At 39.1% G+C, this 18,458-nt stretch overlaps 1 protein-coding gene across 1 annotated transcript; it reads right to left on the bottom strand.

Moving 5' to 3' along the window:
- Nucleotides 1-3,054: 3,054 nt before the first annotated feature.
- nmd3 (NMD3 ribosome export adaptor) lies at nt 3,055-18,431 on the bottom strand. The gene is made up of 16 exons (XM_057351228.1): nt 18,315-18,431; nt 17,776-17,821; nt 16,775-16,909; nt 16,597-16,693; nt 16,427-16,507; nt 16,218-16,346; nt 16,045-16,135; nt 15,881-15,959; nt 15,428-15,524; nt 12,288-12,405; nt 7,771-7,916; nt 7,497-7,609; nt 7,345-7,417; nt 6,406-6,512; nt 6,200-6,270; nt 3,055-3,316 (listed from the first exon to the last, which is right to left on the bottom strand). Exons 2-16 carry the CDS (start codon nt 17,817-17,819, stop codon nt 3,180-3,182), a joined length of 1,518 nt encoding a protein of 505 aa, XP_057207211.1. The 5' UTR covers nt 17,820-17,821; nt 18,315-18,431; the 3' UTR covers nt 3,055-3,179.
- Between the last annotated feature and the right edge of the window lie 27 nt (nt 18,432-18,458).

Genomic DNA, 18,458 nt, shown 5'->3' with positions numbered 1-18,458 from the left:
GGTATGAAATAAATATCCAGAATGATTTAACAACGGAAATACACTATCAGATTCCCGTAGCAGTATAAAATAAACAGGTAGGATGATTTTATAGCGCAAAAAAATGACGTAACATTGATAAGCGCATGGCTCTGGCGTTGTCCCCGCACTAGTGTCATCGGCGGCTAATGAAGTGTGGGCACTCGGGATGCGCAACGCATCAAACACGGTGCATTCTTGTAATTCGATACGATGAACCCACCGCAGATGCTTTGCCATGTTGCTGGTGACACCCGTCTTGTAACATAATAGTTTGTCACAATAATTACACTTAGCTTTGTCTTTTTGTGATTTCGCAAAATGCAGCCACACTTTAGTGCGCCTTCCACGGTCCATCATGTGAACTGACTTTTAACATTCGAGCAGAAGGTCCACGCAGATGGCTATGTCAGGTCAGGTGACTCAGGTCTTGACAGATGACGTGAAAATTATGTGACCGAGCGGTCCGGAATCGTCAAGTGGAATGTTTTCATTGTCACGTGACTGGTATTCGCTTTGACCTATGACAGAAACTGCAAAAATAACGCAAGTAGGCATTGCTTAACAAAGCATCATTTAATCACAAGAAAATATAGCCATTCCCCTTACAGTTTTGTGCTATTTTTCATTTGTTAACTTTTGGTATTTGAGTGTTGCTCAGCTCCCGTGGCATCATGGGGATACAGTAGTGTCCATCCAATGCACACTCATAATCTCAGCAGAAGCAGTAGTCCAGTGGTCACCAACCCTGATCCTCGAGCGACTGTCCTGAAGATTTCAGCTCAAACCCCAATCAAACACACCTGAACTATCTAATCAAGGTGTTCAGGTTTGCTTGATAATTACAGACAGGTGTGCTGAAGCAGGGTTGGAGCTGCAGTCTGCAGGATGGTCGATCTCCAGGAACAGGGTTGGTGACCACTGCAGTAGACCATCCAGGTAGTTCTCGCCTACTGCTTTTGACAAACTATTCGTGACTCATACTGATTTTCACCTACTATACAAAATGGAAGTAGGCGGCCCGAATTTAGTGATGAACCGGAAGTGAGACATGAGGAAATCAGCAACAGTCAATACTAAGGGGGTGGCTCCATCTAGTGGTGGAGTGGATGGATAGGTGAAGACGTTACCATTTTTATTCATAAAACCATTGAATTAATCTTTCAATTATAATCAAATGAGAATACAAATGTGACTTACAACAAAATATTTTAATGTATATATTTGTAAAATACAGAGCCACATTGCAAAACTTCATTATACGGTTGAAAAAACTTTCTTTAACTTTTAAATCACAATTAGCCCTATTATTGTAACAGTCAGCCTTATTCGTTGAGTTACGAAAATTACGAATGGAGTCAAATATTACTGTCAAGGAGGTATCACAATAAAGAGACTTCACAACTTCCCCCAAACAATCTTAGATTTTACATTTAACTTGTTATTTGTTGTATTTAGGAGACCTTAGGCTGTTAGAAATATATATTCGTCAAGCTCCCACTTTTTATTATTAAACTGCAAGCAGACACCATATACGCAAACCATAAAAGATGTCCACCCCGTCATGGACAAATTCAAAGTAGAATAAATCAAAATGATCACCATCAATGCACCTGCTGATGCCAGTATTGCCAAAAAGTTAATATCATCCGCTCATGTGTTTCATCTACAGTTATATTATGTGTTAAAACTGTTGTATTATATGATATTTAACATTATATGATACTTGTTGGTGACAGGGCGGACAATTTTTGGCTAAATTAGCATTTAATGAACACATGGTGTACCTGTTGAAGCCGACTGTACACCTTTTAAAATATACATTTTGATTTCTGAAAAGTTTTTATATGAATTAATATATCACCATGACAGGGTGGACATGTTAAGCTTGACAACATCCAACTACAGACACAATATGATGAAAATTGGGAAATATAAGTGTAGATACTCACTGTGTGTGCAGCAGATGTTTTAAGGCACAATGGGGAAGGGATGTCACGGAGTACATCAGTTGGTTTCTTACAAGGGCATTCATCCCATAATGACAGGGTGGACAGCAATTTCAGGGACACGTGCAGAATGCTTAAAATTATCATGAAAATAGAATATGAATTATTTTAAAAAACGTTATATCAAATACCTTATAAAATAGCGGACAATAATATTTTAATCTTATGTATTTTATTAATTTATTACACTCAATGAAGTTAGCTGAGCAGTGTGTGGGGCATGCCAAAATCACATACATCCAATCAAAGAAAATGTTATGAAAAAAAAACATTTTAAGGTTCTTCTTATTGTGGTTGTATGCGTGTAAATATTTGGACATTTATAATAAAACCTCAAAATGTCATGATATTGAGCTGTTAAAAGGATTAAAGATGAAATAAGAACAGTGTACCCCTTTCCTATCTGTAGTTAAGCTACAGCACTCGGGACATTCTGTATGTTATTCTGATTTCGTCTTAAATGAGGTCCTAACCAAAATTGGATTTTTAAATTAGGATTTTTTGTAATACACCCCCAACATTGTAATACCAACTACAATACACAGTTCTGCTTATGGATGCTTCAAATCCAACACTGAAAAACCTTTCAATTTGCCAGATTATTTGCATTAAATTCAGTGAAATCATCCTTAAAACCCCCCTTCTCTGGGTCTCTTGTTGGGTTTTTGTGGACTTTTATATTGTACAGTATTTCCTGTTTGCTTTGTTGGTTGCCATGTTTAATTGTCTCAGCTGATCCTTTTGTCAGTCATCGATTGCTATTTTATTCTTTTTTCCTGTTCTTGGTATCTTTGTTTGCTCCCGTCACCTCGTGTTCTATAGGCTTGTGGATTACACAAATAAACCTGCTGCATTTTGATCCGCTTCCCTGCTGTCTGCCCCTTACGTGACAGAATCCAAGCAGACCGGTTTATCTAGACCTCCAAAATGTATATCCATAACATAAGCGATTACACAGGAACCGTTTAATGCAACCCTTATGACAATGATCAAATGTTTTTTAGTCAGTCAAACATTCACAGAAAAACACCGGGGAAGTCTTTTATTGGGTTAGTTGAGGCAATGCAGAATGGCACCACAGCTTTCCAAATGACATCTGGACCTCAAAATAACATCACTGAAAGCGTTCACGTACGGAGTGCCAGTCTGCACTCATGCATCCGTCATCATGTCGGCTCCTTCTCCACCGGTGGCGTCGCTCAAACTCAAATCCTCCAACATCTCTGTCAGAGAGATCCTGGGAGCCCCGTCATCATCGGTGTCGCTCTCCACCGGGATCTTTGACGTGTCTGTACAGGGACCATCACATGAGTAGCAGATGAGAATTACAAGCGTCACTATCCAGTCATGTGACAACTACGGTCACGATCAACTACAAGACACTTTCAGTTATTTTGTCAGAAAACAAACACAAATGAACTAATTGGTGGGTGAGTTTAAAGAAGCGCTCAGTCATTTTTACATTATTGCATCATTCAAATGCAAATGTGTCTTACAGTACTTGTTGCATTGTACTATTATTTTAATACTTTTGGAATGACGCTCCTCTACTCTTCTGTTGTGGATATATTGCTGTTGTTTCAGTCGATACACACCATTTAACAGTAAACTATCTAAAGTGAAAGACTGATGCGGTTCAGGCCCAGAGAATGTGTGTGGAGAGTAGTGTTGTCAAAAATATCGATATTTCGATACTGAAAAATTTGAAACGGTTCCAATACGCATGTCCCATGTATCAATACCAGCTACATGCTTGCTCTCTCGCGCTCTCTCTCTCTCTCTCACTCGCTCTCACTCAATTTCAATTTTCAATTTCAAGGTACTTTATTGGCATGATTGCGTGTTATTACAATATTGCCAAAGCATTGAACATATAACAAAAGACATACATTAAGTACAAACATGAGATTAAAATTAAACTAAGGTGCTCTCTCTCTCCCTCTCTCTCACTCGTGCTCTCTCTCTGTATTTGGTCAGGATCCCTCTGCACTGAAAGAGAAAGCTAGACGTGCGTTTTACGCCATCAAAGGCAGATTCACCCAAACAGACATTCCAGTTCCAGTCTGGTGTCAAATCTTTGATAGTTGATTATGCCTATAGCTCTATATGGCTGCGAGGTTTGGGGTTCACAGTGTCTGACAGATTACCCCAAATGGGATAAACACCCCATAGAATCCCTGCATGCTGAATTCTGTAAAAACATTTTAAGAGTTCAGAGAAGAACACCAAATAATGCATGCAGGGCTGAATAAGGCAGATACCCCCTGATAATACACATCCAAAAACGTTCTCTCAAATTCTGGACACACCTTAACTCAAGTCCTCCTCACACACTTCAATATGAAGCACTTAAAACCCAAGAGCTGAGACCTAAAGCCAGTCCCTTCTGCCAGCTGGCTCTGAAACTTCACACCGGCACAACCGAACAGAACCAAATCAGAATAAACCAAATGATCAAAGAAGGTCAAAAGTCATATTTAGACCATTGGGAAAAGGAAAGTAAAACCCAAAGTAAACTAGAATGCTATCGGACCCTAAACAGAAAATACAATGTGTCAGATGATATCTACACTGTTGGAGATGTGAAACAGAGACGGATCCTGACCAAATACAGACTCAGTGATCACAGTCTGGCCGTAGAGAGAGGCAGACACAGACAAACATGGAGTCTGTGCACACTGTGACACTGGTGAGGTGGAGACTGAGACACACTTTCTCCTTCATTGTGATCAATTTAAAGATGTGAGAGAGAAACACTTTCACAAAATGTCAAAGGTCATGCCAGAGTTTGATAGGTGTTCAGAAACAGAGCGAGTGCAGATGTTAGTGGGGGAGAAGAGACACACATCAGCTGCTGCTTCATTCATCTATCAGCTGCACAAACTACTGCCTTCATCTGCTACAATCAATGCACATCTACACTCTTGACTTTATGACATTCTCATGTTTCTGCCTGAAATCTACTTTTGATAGAGATTTTTTTTCCATATTTAATTTGTTTACTTACATATACTCTATTTTATATTTCATTCTATATTTATGCCTTACTCAGCACCTTAGTTTAATTTTAATCTCATGTTTGTACTTAATGTATGTCTTTTGTTATATGTTCAATGCTTTGGCAATATTGTAAGAACACGCAATCATGCCAATAAAGTACCTTGAAATTGAAAATTGAGCGAGAGCGCACGAGAGAGAGAGAAGTTCAGAGGAGTCTAGTGTAGGCGACGATCCCATTAGAAGTTCTTAGGAGGAAAATACAGGTTTTTAGGTATGGAAAAGGGTACCAATCTTATTCTAAAGCCAAATTCTTTAACATTAGTTGCAGTTAAATCTACGTTTTCATGTTTCAAGCTGCTTCAATTTTTAACAAACAAACACAAATCTACAACTGCTCTTAAGTTATGGCAATAAATACAACAATGTCAATCATTTAATATTACGCTGGCATTTTTATACTTAATGTATTAGGTAATGTTAATGAACCAGTTTACTAGTTTTTATAAAACACTTTGATATGGTGATGTGAGCTGAGCATAAATATAAACGGGTGCATTAAATATATTTAAATTAGTAATGAGTAATGAGCATTCTAACACGGGGGTTTTCAAACTTTATGATGCCAAGGACCCCCAAATATGATTAACCTTTTGTGAGGGACCCCCTTTTCTAATATATATATATCAATCTATATTTTTTCTGTGTAAAGAAAGAGAAACGTTTAGAATTTGTTAGATAAATCGTAAATAGGATATTATAAAGACAACACATTGTTTCTAAACCTAAATAGTCAGCAACACTTTCACTTTTGAGTCCATAAAAAAGAAACTATAGTGAGAAAAACTCACTAGAAAGATTAAAATATAAACAATTCTGGAGACTATCAATAGCAAAAAAAGCAGATAAGCACTGTGGAACCTAAACATCAGACATTTAAAGTTAATTATGAATAAACATGTAATTATCTGCAGAATATCCGTTAGAGAACGTCCTGTGTTTTACGTTATTTCAAAAAACCTCCCTGCATCATTCTGGAAACATTTTGTTTTTATGATTGCAAACTTGGAATATTATTATTTAAGCCCAAACAGGACCCAAACGGTAAGGTTATGTAAAAGTTCTGTGTTTGCTGGGAACTCAGTGAGAACACATATGCGTGAGTGTGTGTTTACCTCTAAAGATGTTGATGCTCTTCCTCAAGACTTCATCTTCCTCCAAGTCTTCCAGGAACTCATGATATTGTCTACAAGAAACGTCAAACAGCACAATAACAACACATGTAGATTCCTTTCTGCGGTTTATTCTCACAGAGCAGCTGATCTCAGTGAATCTCTTCAGAAGCATTTGAACAGCAGTTGCAATTTCCTGATAAGCGTACCTCTCATCATCAGTGTCGACGGCTTCTTTCTCTCGGTCCAACTCCTTCAGTTTCCAGATTCTGTTCTTCACACGCTTCACACGATCGTAACTCTTCTTTATCAGCACCTGAACACCAGCAGCAAATTCATGCACATGCCACATTCACCCTCGTTTTGTTTCTCAAAGACTACATTTCGTTTCAAAAATATATTTGAAATGTCAATTTTTGCTTTAAGACTACAGTCATATGTGAACTTTGATTTACAACAATGAAAGAAATTGTGTTAATTCTTAAGTCAATACAAATTTCAACAACAAAAATACATGGTGATCGTAAGCCTCAGTTTTGATTTCTTCACCTACTTTCTAATCCTTTCTTATGCTGGTCATTTTCAAACAAAGACAACAGGTGTGACTATTTGGGGATCATTTACCGTTTATGAATTACGTGTATTATTGTTTCTTTGTGTTCACACTAGTGCTACACGATAATCGGGAAAAAAAAAAACGGCACACAATTTCTAGCTGTTGTCTGAAATCTATTATGCGCAGCTCTTCAGTGAAGTACGGTTAAATACTGCTGCATATGAAAGCCAGAGGGCGCTCTCACACACAAAACTCCAAATAGACGCCGCAGAAGAAGTACCACAACGCACCTAGATCCAGGATATGCCTATGGGGATCTTCCTATCACTGTTCTCCTCGGGTATTCTCACGATAAAAGGTAAATTTATAATGATGACGTTTGACGGGTGTTGCTTTTTCAAATGCACGTTATAAGCGACTCAAACAGCGCATGAAACATAACCACAGACTTTGCGATATCATAATCGCTCTAGACAAGTCGATTTATGCGATATTTTGTGTAAATCACGATTTAAGGTGTAGTTGAATGTGCTGAAGTACACCTGTGCTCGTTCTGTGTGACAGTCTAGAGAAGTGACGTGTAGTGTCTTACCACATCAGGGACGCGGTCAGGGTTCATCTTATTGAGAAACTCATCATTGATATTGGCGTTGGCGAAATCAAAGCTAAAGTGAAAATGCAGAGTGTCAGTTCTCATCATCAGCTGTAGGCCATGAATGAAGACGTGTGTGTAAGTGAACTGACCCGAGAACCAGATCTCCGATGTTCAGCAGGTGACCCAGAAACGTTCTGCAGTGATACTGCTGACCAGAGTCCATGTCTGACGTCTTCTGAACCCAAACCTCAGCTAACATGTGCTGCAAACACACATACATCATTATTTATTTTACACACATGAAGTCTCTTTGAATGAAATATTCAATTCTATTGTTCTGGACATTTCCAACATTTGCTATTTTAGTTGCACACCAATAACCAGCAACATGTGCATGTGTATATTTTTTAATCTCGGTTTTACCCTGTTGGATGTGAGACCGGCGCCGGCCCCCAGTCTCTGATCTCTGATGATGTCTGTGTCCATGATAATAAACTCCTCTAACTGCCGAGGGCTACACAGACTGTTGAACGGGTGTCGCCAGTAAGTGTTTGCGTCCACCTCCGCAACTGAAATAAAACACATCAATCAATCAGCTCCTCAATCATTCCCACCAGAAGCTGTTTCCATCGCTTTACACTTTTCAAGGATTTTAAAGACCTCAATAAGTCAAAAACGACGCTTTTTCTGGGGCCTTTTAAAGGGGTCATTTTACGCGGCTAAAACAAATATTATTGTTTGCTTTAGATGTATTACAATGTGTATACACGATTTAAGGTTAAAAAATGCAGTATTTTCCACATACCGTACATGTTTGTATCTCCTCTTAGCCCCGCCTCTCTGAAACGAGAGGATATTTTACAAAGCTCATCGCTCTGAAAAGAGAAGTGTGCTATGATTGGCCAGTTCACTACTGCGTAGTGATTGGTGGAATACTGCAATTGTGTGACGGCAGGCTTGTTCAACTTGTTCAAAAAACCATAAAATGTTTGGTTTCGAATCGCTCTCGCGGTGCTTTGATGTCATCCACCTGTCGGATCTTGCGGCGCCGCATCAAGTCGAACAAGCCTGGCATCTCCACGACATGGCTGCTCCGGCGGCGGTACAATGAGATTTACAAGACCGCCCACATTACTTGCATGTAGATTTGGGCGGTTTTAGTCAAATCACTCCTCCAGCTGACGTCAAGTTGTGGGGGTGTGGTTACACGAGGCGTTTCAGGCAGGTCTGGGTGAGCATTCGCTTCTAGATAAAATACATCTTTTGTTCAGACACTTAAATTTTTGCAATTTCACGTGTCTAATACATGCATGGGCAACTTATAACACACAAAAGACAAAGAAAAACACATACTTCCAGTGAATGACTCCTTTAATACGATCGTTAGCTTTAAGCTAGTTATATGTATAAGCTAGTGTGCTAACAAATATTGAAAACAGTCTCTCAACGATCGTTTTTCCTTTGCCAACATTTTGGCATCCGGGGTAAACTACAAAAGCAGCCCAAGAAACCACTACCCATGACTTTTCACAAATGCATTTTCAAACAGCCCAGTTGGCAACACTGCTCTTCAGTCGCGCTCACTTCACGCAGGACAGTTACGTACACGTGCAGTTAGTTTGGTTGAGAAAAACCCCTTTTGTAATTTCCACAGAAAGGTGATGGGTTTGCATGCCAGATAGTTTTTATGACGTCATCACGTTACGCAGTAGCACTTTTGGTGTATCATCTTCATGTAGTACGCATGTAGGCCTCTCTTGCTCCCTCTTAATCCGAGCACGCTTTTGTCTAACTGAAAGTGCTGAGTTCTCTAAGAAAAAGATCAATCAAGATGAAATGTTTGAACGGAGTGAGAAGCGTAACGTACTGTACAGGTGGGGTGGGGTGTAACTCACTCTGTAAGGTGTTGGGGTCAATCAGGTGAATGGAGCTGGTGACCCGGACACACACACACACCTGACCCATGTTACCCAGACTTTGAGCGAGCCGCGGGGACAGACACACCACGTTATCCTGTGAGACACACACACACACAAAGATGAGCATCACATGAAAACTCAATCACTGCGAGTCTGTTCTGAATTTCCTACATTCAACAAAACAGACATTTATAATGCAATTTTTCCTACTATGGGAGTCAATGGTGGCCAAGAACTGTTTGGTTATAAGCATTCTTCCAAATATCTTTCTCTTCTGGACCAGTGTTTACAGCTTGAGTTTTAAAACATCTTACTCAATTATTCATATTTGTTCACATTTGTCACCCTGGACCACAATTTTTATTTAACAATCTGAAAAGTAAATAAATAAGCTTTCCATTGATGTATGGTTTGTTAGGATAGGACATTACTTGGCAGAGATTTGAAAATCTGGAATCCAAAAATGCAAAAAATCATAATATTAAGAAAATCCCCCTTAAATTGTGAATCAAAGGTGCTGTAGCGGGCCATGGCAAGAACAAACCGGTTTGTTTTAACACTCTCTGTTGGTTTACCGTTGTAATGATGTTGCGGAGAGTAGATATCAAAGCGACAACATAAACAAATATCACAGCGCATGCATGCGTTCGTGGACTGCCCTTAACTTCCGATACACATTGACAAACAATAGACTGTAGATTATTTCTGATAACAAGCAAAAGAAACCGAGAAGAGTTACTTGGCTAAACTCGTCTCTCCAATATTATGAATCGATCAGAACTCAGAAGTGTAACGGAGGCCATCTAGTGTGTGAAAGTGTGCATGTGCAAACATCAATCTTTGTTAGATCACTCATCTGTTTCCGACACCGGACCGATTGGCCTCTTAATTGGAGCGGTTTCACGTCAGATCGGTTGTAAGGAATGCGTCAGGTCAGGTGCTCGTCAGGGCGAGTTGGCCAACTCACAGGTATCGCACACCAGAGTTCAAAGCCCATATTACTGTACAGTATATATATATATATATATATACAGTATATATATATATATATATATAGTGTTGTCACGGTACCAAAATTTCAGTAGTCGGTACCAATACCAGTTAAATTCCACGGTTCTCGGTACCAATTTTGGTACCAAAGCAAAACACCAGTACATGCTAATTGAAACACAATTTTATTAATAAAGCTCATTGTTAATATAAATGTATAGAAAGCAATGCCATTTTGTATACATGAAGTATACAAGTTAATTGTTGCTGAAACAGTTGTGTGCTCACTGGGGTCTTCATCCTACTCAGACTGCTGCTGTAAAAGACAAATAGAATAAACTTCAGTAAGTCAACTGACTGAACAAACATGCATATGCAATATTAAAACAAACATCAGTTTTTATACTGCATTTACACAAGATTACTTACATTAAGGTAACTGTATATTAAAATAATAAATGCGAAAGATATATCTTTAGTTTAAATGTGGCTTTTTAAACCTAATAGAGTTATCCATCCAAAACATACACATTGCTAGTCATACAGTTAGTATGTTAGTTTTCTAGCACATAGATTTCAGATAGGCCTATATAAAATAGGTACTGTAAACCCCATCCTGTCCTCCCATTTATTTTACCCCATTACAGTTATAAAAGCATTAAATGGTTAATAAGGACACTTGACTGGATTAGCATTGGCGCTAACAAATTAACACGCAAACAGGTACTTTTATTTTGACGTAACCTTTAACTTAACATATGCTGCAACATTCATAACGCAAACGCAACAGAATTTGAAACTTACCGCTTGAATTGTTACTTAAATCCGGATGTTTCCTCCTTTCACCACAAAACTCTGTTCGTTTTCTTCGTGATATGACTTTAATCTGAAGTATTTCTGTGCGCATCTCTTGTGGACCGGAGCCGCGCTTATCCGCTCATCACGTTTTATTGCGTCTATGAAATGTTTCCGACTGACAACCTGTCAGACAGAGCATCAGTACCCGGTTGACCCGGTACGTCGGTACTACTGGGTCTTAGGAAAATTAGGTACCGACCGCCGCAAGATCCGACAGGCGGATGACGTCAAAGTACCGCGAGAGCCATTCAGAAAACCATAAAATGTTTGGTTTCGAATCGCTCTCGCGGTGCTTTGATGTCATCCACCTGTCGGATCTTGCGGCGCCGCATCAAGTCGAACAAGCCTGGCATCTCCACGACATGGCTGCTCCGGCGGCGGTACAATGAGATTTACAAGACCGCCCACATTACTTGCATGTAGATTTGGGCGGTTTTAGTCAAATCACTCCTCCAGCTGACGTCAAGTTGTGGGGGTGTGGTTACACGAGGCGTTTCAGGCAGGTCTGGGTGAGCATTCGCTTCTAGATAAAATACATCTTTTGTTCAGACACTTAAATTTTTGCAATTTCACGTGTCTAATACATGCATGGGCAACTTATAACACACAAAAGACAAAGAAAAACACATACTTCCAGTGAATGACTCCTTTAATACGATCGTTAGCTTTAAGCTAGTTATATGTATAAGCTAGTGTGCTAACAAATATTGAAAACAGTCTCTCAACGATCGTTTTTCCTTTGCCAACATTTTGGCATCCGGGGTAAACTACAAAAGCAGCCCAAGAAACCACTACCCATGACTTTTCACAAATGCATTTTCAAACAGCCCAGTTGGCAACACTGCTCTTCAGTCGCGCTCACTTCACGCAGGACAGTTACGTACACGTGCAGTTAGTTTGGTTGAGAAAAACCCCTTTTGTAATTTCCACAGAAAGGTGATGGGTTTGCATGCCAGATAGTTTTTATGACGTCATCACGTTACGCAGTAGCACTTTTGGTGTATCATCTTCATGTAGTACGCATGTAGGCCTCTCTTGCTCCCTCTTAATCCGAGCACGCTTTTGTCTAACTGAAAGTGCTGAGTTCTCTAAGAAAAAGATCAATCAAGATGAAATGTTTGAACGGAGTGAGAAGCGTAACGTACTGTACAGGTGGGGTGGGGTGTAACTCACTCTGTAAGGTGTTGGGGTCAATCAGGTGAATGGAGCTGGTGACCCGGACACACACACACACCTGACCCATGTTACCCAGACTTTGAGCGAGCCGCGGGGACAGACACACCACGTTATCCTGTGAGACACACACACACACAAAGATGAGCATCACATGAAAACTCAATCACTGCGAGTCTGTTCTGAATTTCCTACATTCAACAAAACAGACATTTATAATGCAATTTTTCCTACTATGGGAGTCAATGGTGGCCAAGAACTGTTTGGTTATAAGCATTCTTCCAAATATCTTTCTCTTCTGGACCAGTGTTTACAGCTTGAGTTTTAAAACATCTTACTCAATTATTCATATTTGTTTCACATTTGTCACCCTGGACCACAATTTTTATTTAACAATCTGAAAAGTAAATAAATAAGCTTTCCATTGATGTATGGTTTGTTAGGATAGGACATTACTTGGCAGAGATTTGAAAATCTGGAATCCAAAAATGCAAAAAATCATAATATTAAGAAAATCCCCCTTAAATTGTGAATCAAAGGTGCTGTAGCGGGCCATGGCAAGAACAAACCGGTTTGTTTTAACACTCTCTGTTGGTTTACCGTTGTAATGATGTTGCGGAGAGTAGATATCAAAGCGACAACATAAACAAATATCACAGCGCATGCATGCGTTCGTGGACTGCCCTTAACTTCCGATACACATTGACAAACAATAGACTGTAGATTATTTCTGATAACAAGCAAAAGAAACCGAGAAGAGTTACTTGGCTAAACTCGTCTCTCCAATATTATGAATCGATCAGAACTCAGAAGTGTAACGGAGGCCATCTAGTGTGTGAAAGTGTGCATGTGCAAACATCAATCTTTGTTAGATCACTCATCTGTTTCCGACACCGGACCGATTGGCCTCTTAATTGGAGCGGTTTCACGTCAGATCGGTTGTAAGGAATGCGTCAGGTCAGGTGCTCGTCAGGGCGAGTTGGCCAACTCACAGGTATCGCACACCAGAGTTCAAAGCCCATATTACTGTACAGTATATATATATATATATATATACAGTATATATATATATATATATATAGTGTTGTCACGGTACCAAAATTTCAGTAGTCGGTACCAATACCAGTTAAATTCCACGGTTCTCGGTACCAATTTTGGTACCAAAGCAAAACACCAGTACATGCTAATTGAAACACAATTTTATTAATAAAGCTCATTGTTAATATAAATGTATAGAAAGCAATGCCATTTTGTATACATGAAGTATACAAGTTAATTGTTGCTGAAACAGTTGTGTGCTCACTGGGGTCTTCATCCTACTCAGACTGCTGCTGTAAAAGACAAATAGAATAAACTTCAGTAAGTCAACTGACTGAACAAACATGCATATGCAATATTAAAACAAACATCAGTTTTTATACTGCATTTACACAAGATTACTTACATTAAGGTAACTGTATATTAAAATAATAAATGCGAAAGATATATCTTTAGTTTAAATGTGGCTTTTTAAACCTAATAGAGTTATCCATCCAAAACATACACATTGCTAGTCATACAGTTAGTATGTTAGTTTTCTAGCACATAGATTTCAGATAGGCCTATATAAAATAGGTACTGTAAACCCCATCCTGTCCTCCCATTTATTTTACCCCATTACAGTTATAAAAGCATTAAATGGTTAATAAGGACACTTGACTGGATTAGCATTGGCGCTAACAAATTAACACGCAAACAGGTACTTTTATTTTGACGTAACCTTTAACTTAACATATGCTGCAACATTCATAACGCAAACGCAACAGAATTTGAAACTTACCGCTTGAATTGTTACTTAAATCCGGATGTTTCCTCCTTTCACCACAAAACTCTGTTCGTTTTCTTCGTGATATGACTTTAATCTGAAGTATTTCTGTGCGCATCTCTTGTGGACCGGAGCCGCGCTTATCCGCTCATCACGTTTTATTGCGTCTATGAAATGTTTCCGACTGACAACCTGTCAGACAGAGCATCAGTACCCGGTTGACCCGGTACGTCGGTACTACTGGGTCTTAGGAAAATTAGGTACCGACTTGGACCCGAAGTACCGGTACTTTTGACAACACATACATTATATATATATATATATATATATATATATATACAGTATATTAATTATATAATGTGTATATATATATTATATTATATATATATATACACATTATATAATGGTTACTTATAACGGCAACTGATCAGTAATGGTTGATGTACGTCCTTGTTGACAAATTAATGTCAAAAGAATAAACTGCAGTTAAATGTGTTTATATTCTGTTGGAGACACAGAAATAGAATGTTTTGCCAACGTAATTGTGATTATTGTGTAATTTCAATGCAACTAAAAACCATTAAATAGTCACGTGTAATTTTAAGTTAGACTTACATTTATTGACATTTTTGACTTTCCTATTCTTTTTATTTTCCTAATTTAATGGAAATATGTTGTTGTGCTGGGGAAAGAAAATGGGATCGAGTATTTCTGGCCATTTTTGTTTGCGGTTTTGCTGCACCCACTCACAAAAATGAAGTTTTGATAGATTTACGGTAGGAAGTTTACAAATTATCTTCATGAAACATGATCTTTACTTGATATCCTAATGATTTTTGTCATAAAAGATAAATGGATCATTTTGACCCCTACAATGTAATTTTGGCTATTGCTACAAATATATCCGTGACCTATGACTGGTTTTTCACATTTGAGAAAAAAGAACACCACAAATGGAAATAATTGTAAATAAAACGTGTTCTATTTGATCATCTCGTTGTCATTTTAGCAAGTAGCTTTTTGTCCTGAAGAGTTCCCATCTGTTCTGTGCTCTGCCAAAACCTTTGTTTCTTTCTTTCTATAACGTTTGACCAGTAGGGTGTGTGTGTGTGTGTGTGTGTGTGTGTGTGCGTGTGTGTGTGTGTGTGTGTGTGTGTGTGTGTATCTCCAGTATTGACTGAGCCCAAATGTTCTGCAAACTGAAAAAATAATTACGAATCCTCAAGCCAATTCATTATGTTTCAAGTTTGTAATAATTGTCCGGTACTGAATGTTTTCTGTAAGGTGAAAGTGCTCTAGATATGAAACCTCGAGCTCAGAGTAAAAGTGCGTTTACCTTACACACAGGAACAATCTCCACTGAGAATGTGCTTTTGTAGTTGTAGGTATTTGAATGAACATCGTGAGATATGAGCCGCTGAGACGCCTTAGACCTTCAGAAGCAAACAGTTAAACACTCATATCAACATCATCAAGGGGAAGAGACAGTCCTAAGCGAAAATCAAGAGCGCTGGAGAGATGTCCAGGATGAAGGATCATGGATTTAACTATCATGGTGATTGGCCATACCGGCATACTTCAACTGAACAATCTACTTCAAGCACAAGCCAACGAATTCGATTGTGCAAATAATGTCTCGTGTGATCATGCATAAATCTGAGAATTTGAGAACTCAATTGTTTATCTTTGGGTAAATGTAATCTGCCGTCCAGAGCAGAGCTTTGCTGTGTAATATACATCATGCGCTCCTGACACGCTGACGGGAAACACCATGACATGCGTTTCATACCTGCCGGGAACCGTGCACTGCAAGAAATCCACCATCTTCTGAGCGTTCTGCTTGGAGGCGTAGTAAAAATCAATGCCCTCTGAAAACCCAGCAGAGAAAGGTTGATGAGAATTAAAGAGCGCATCATCGCACAGAAACAGAGAGACGGATGATGGGAAACGCACCGTTGATCTCCTTGATGCGTACCGTGTTCTGATGGAGCTTGTGCTTCAGGATCAGCTGCTCCAGATAATAAAAGGTTTTCTTGTGGACCGTCTGACAGGACGACACAGCATTAATGGCACGACATTAGTCTTATGAAGGCTGAAGTAGTTTTGTGTTCAAGTGCGTTCCATACCTTCTGCCTCACTTGCACAACGGCTTTCCAGAAGTCTTTAGCTTCCACTCGATGACAATCATCACACATCTGAGGCTGAATGACAAACTCCACCACAAACACTTGCTGCAGAATGGCTCCGTTCATCACCTGCACAACATCAGTCAACATCAGTCTGGTCTCGGCATCTACAGTACACCTCACCTCACGCTGTGTAACATCTAGCACACCTCCTTCTGGACGGTCAGCTTCATCTTGATTCTTTTGGAGTGCGGTTCCGTCCATAAGAAGCCGGCGTCAATAAGCCTCACCTGACCGTAAGAAACCAAACATAACACGAGTTTAGAAACGGCTGCGCTTTTACACCGTTATCATCACGAGAAGGCTGTTCGGCATCGACCTTGGCCATTGTGCTTTTCAGTTTCTTCAGACACAGAGCGAGAAGTTCCCTGGACTCCAGAGCGCACTGAACCCACGTGCCGGGAGGCTGTAAATATCTAGAGAAACACACACGCCGGTCAAACCAAAGCCGAGGTCTCTCCATACGAAAGTGCAAAGAAGTGCAAGCACGTAAATACCTTTCACACTGTCTGCAAAAATGAACAGAGACCTGCTTGGGAATACCCTCAGAGATGTCCACTTGAGATCTTAAGCAGGACACGCACATGTTGGCTGGGTTTGGTGGGATGGGAACGCCACAAGTACAGCAAAGACTAGCAGTGGGGAGAACAACCACGAGACATTTCAATAAAAAAGTCCCGCCTTCCATTAAAAACAGACACTCATCGATGGATAATAACGGCGGTTCTCTGGGGCAGCGTGAGGCGCTTGCCAGAACTTCAACTTGAATTTAAACTTTGGACAGAAAAGTTCTGGTACAGTCGATGTCAGGTTTAATGATTGGTCTAAAATATGCTTTTAATTTGCCAGTGATTTCAGAAATATCCGTCTTCTCCCATCTGAGTGACTTCCTTTTTCCATGTCTTTTCTTTTGAAGCATTCTCTTAAGCATTAAGTACTATACACACTCGATGACGTTAAAATAAATAAATTAAACAATTAAAGTCTTTACAATCGTGACACTTTTTTAGTTATTAACCATCTTTAATGTATTGATATTCACAATAACAATATATATTAATAACAATGTTTATTGCAATATTTTGCAAATAAACTTAAAACATTCCCTATATATTTATGATTGCAATGGGAGAAATGACGTTACACCACACATTGTTAAATCAAAATCTAATCCAAATTTTGAACCAAGGCAAACAGGTCAGGCCAAAATTCCTTGACAAGTGGACATCCGAGTCTGATCAATTGACGAAGTTCACAGAAACTACAGTTCAAATGAACATGACCAAGATTTTGGATAAAATTTCATTGCTGGGATATGTGTTATGCAAAATTCTTAAATGAAGTTCTTTAACTTAGTTGGATATACAACATGTATAAGGATTAAGCCATGCTCTTTTCCAATTTATATTTTCTATTAGCGCAATCCAAAAACATTATTTATGCCACAACTTCATTAAAAAGACTTTTGTGGCACTCTGACAACACATTTAATACTCACATGTTCCCTTGGCTGCTTGATGAGGGGGCATGCATGTACTCCATGACTACAACAACACAGCAAAATCAATGCCATGACTCAAAACAATGTGATTATAATTTATAATAGATCAAAATTGACTAAATACATTTCAATCTTTAAACTGTGCTAAATTGTAGAACATTTATCACTAAACAATATTTAATATACTACACAGAATAAAGTATTACATAATATAATAACTGCAGTAAGCAAACTTGAATATTGACTATGGTAACATTACAGTAAGTTATGTGGTAGTTTTACAGCACGTTATTAATAGTATAGTCGGTAAACTATTACAGTATAAAGTAAGACATTAAGTGGCCCATAAATAACGGACATAAGCCCAACATATTCTCTGAACTTTCTTTGGAGTGCAACGTAAAGACCATAATTGCACATGATTATAATAATCATTCAGTACCATGGTAAGTACGTGGAATTGTGGTCTGACACCATGTTGTAGAGTGAAGTGAGATTAATGCAACAAGAGATGAAAACAGATTTGAAATACTCACTGCGCTTGTGATGATTATTTAACTGATCGATAAACTGTTTTGTTTCTCGACAATTACTCCGTGGCTACAGCACATGTTTCTCAGCGGTCTGCTGTCGCTGCTGATGACGTCACGACGCGCTGTCAGGACCCGCCGCGGCCCAAC

Source organism: Triplophysa rosa, linkage group LG14, assembly GCF_024868665.1.
Source record: "Triplophysa rosa linkage group LG14, Trosa_1v2, whole genome shotgun sequence".
Taxonomy (NCBI): domain Eukaryota; kingdom Metazoa; phylum Chordata; class Actinopteri; order Cypriniformes; family Nemacheilidae; genus Triplophysa; species Triplophysa rosa.
The sequence above is the reverse complement of the archived record's forward strand: the minus strand, read 5'-3'. Positions and strand labels throughout refer to the sequence as shown.

What these genes read in the sequence shown, in the direction of transcription:
- nmd3 (XM_057351228.1), bottom strand. Translation starts at nt 17,819, where the DNA reads ATGGAGTACATGCATGCCCCCTCATCAAGCAGCCAAGGGAACAT. An exon ending in TTGTGCAAGTGAGGCAGAAG is followed by an intron (nt 16,136 to 16,217) that starts GTATGGAACGCA and finishes TCGTCCTGTCAG; the next exon opens with ACGGTCCACAAGAAAACCTT. An exon ending in CTGACCGCGTCCCTGATGTG is followed by an intron (nt 6,513 to 7,344) that starts GTAAGACACTAC and finishes GCTGGTGTTCAG; the next exon opens with GTGCTGATAAAGAAGAGTTA.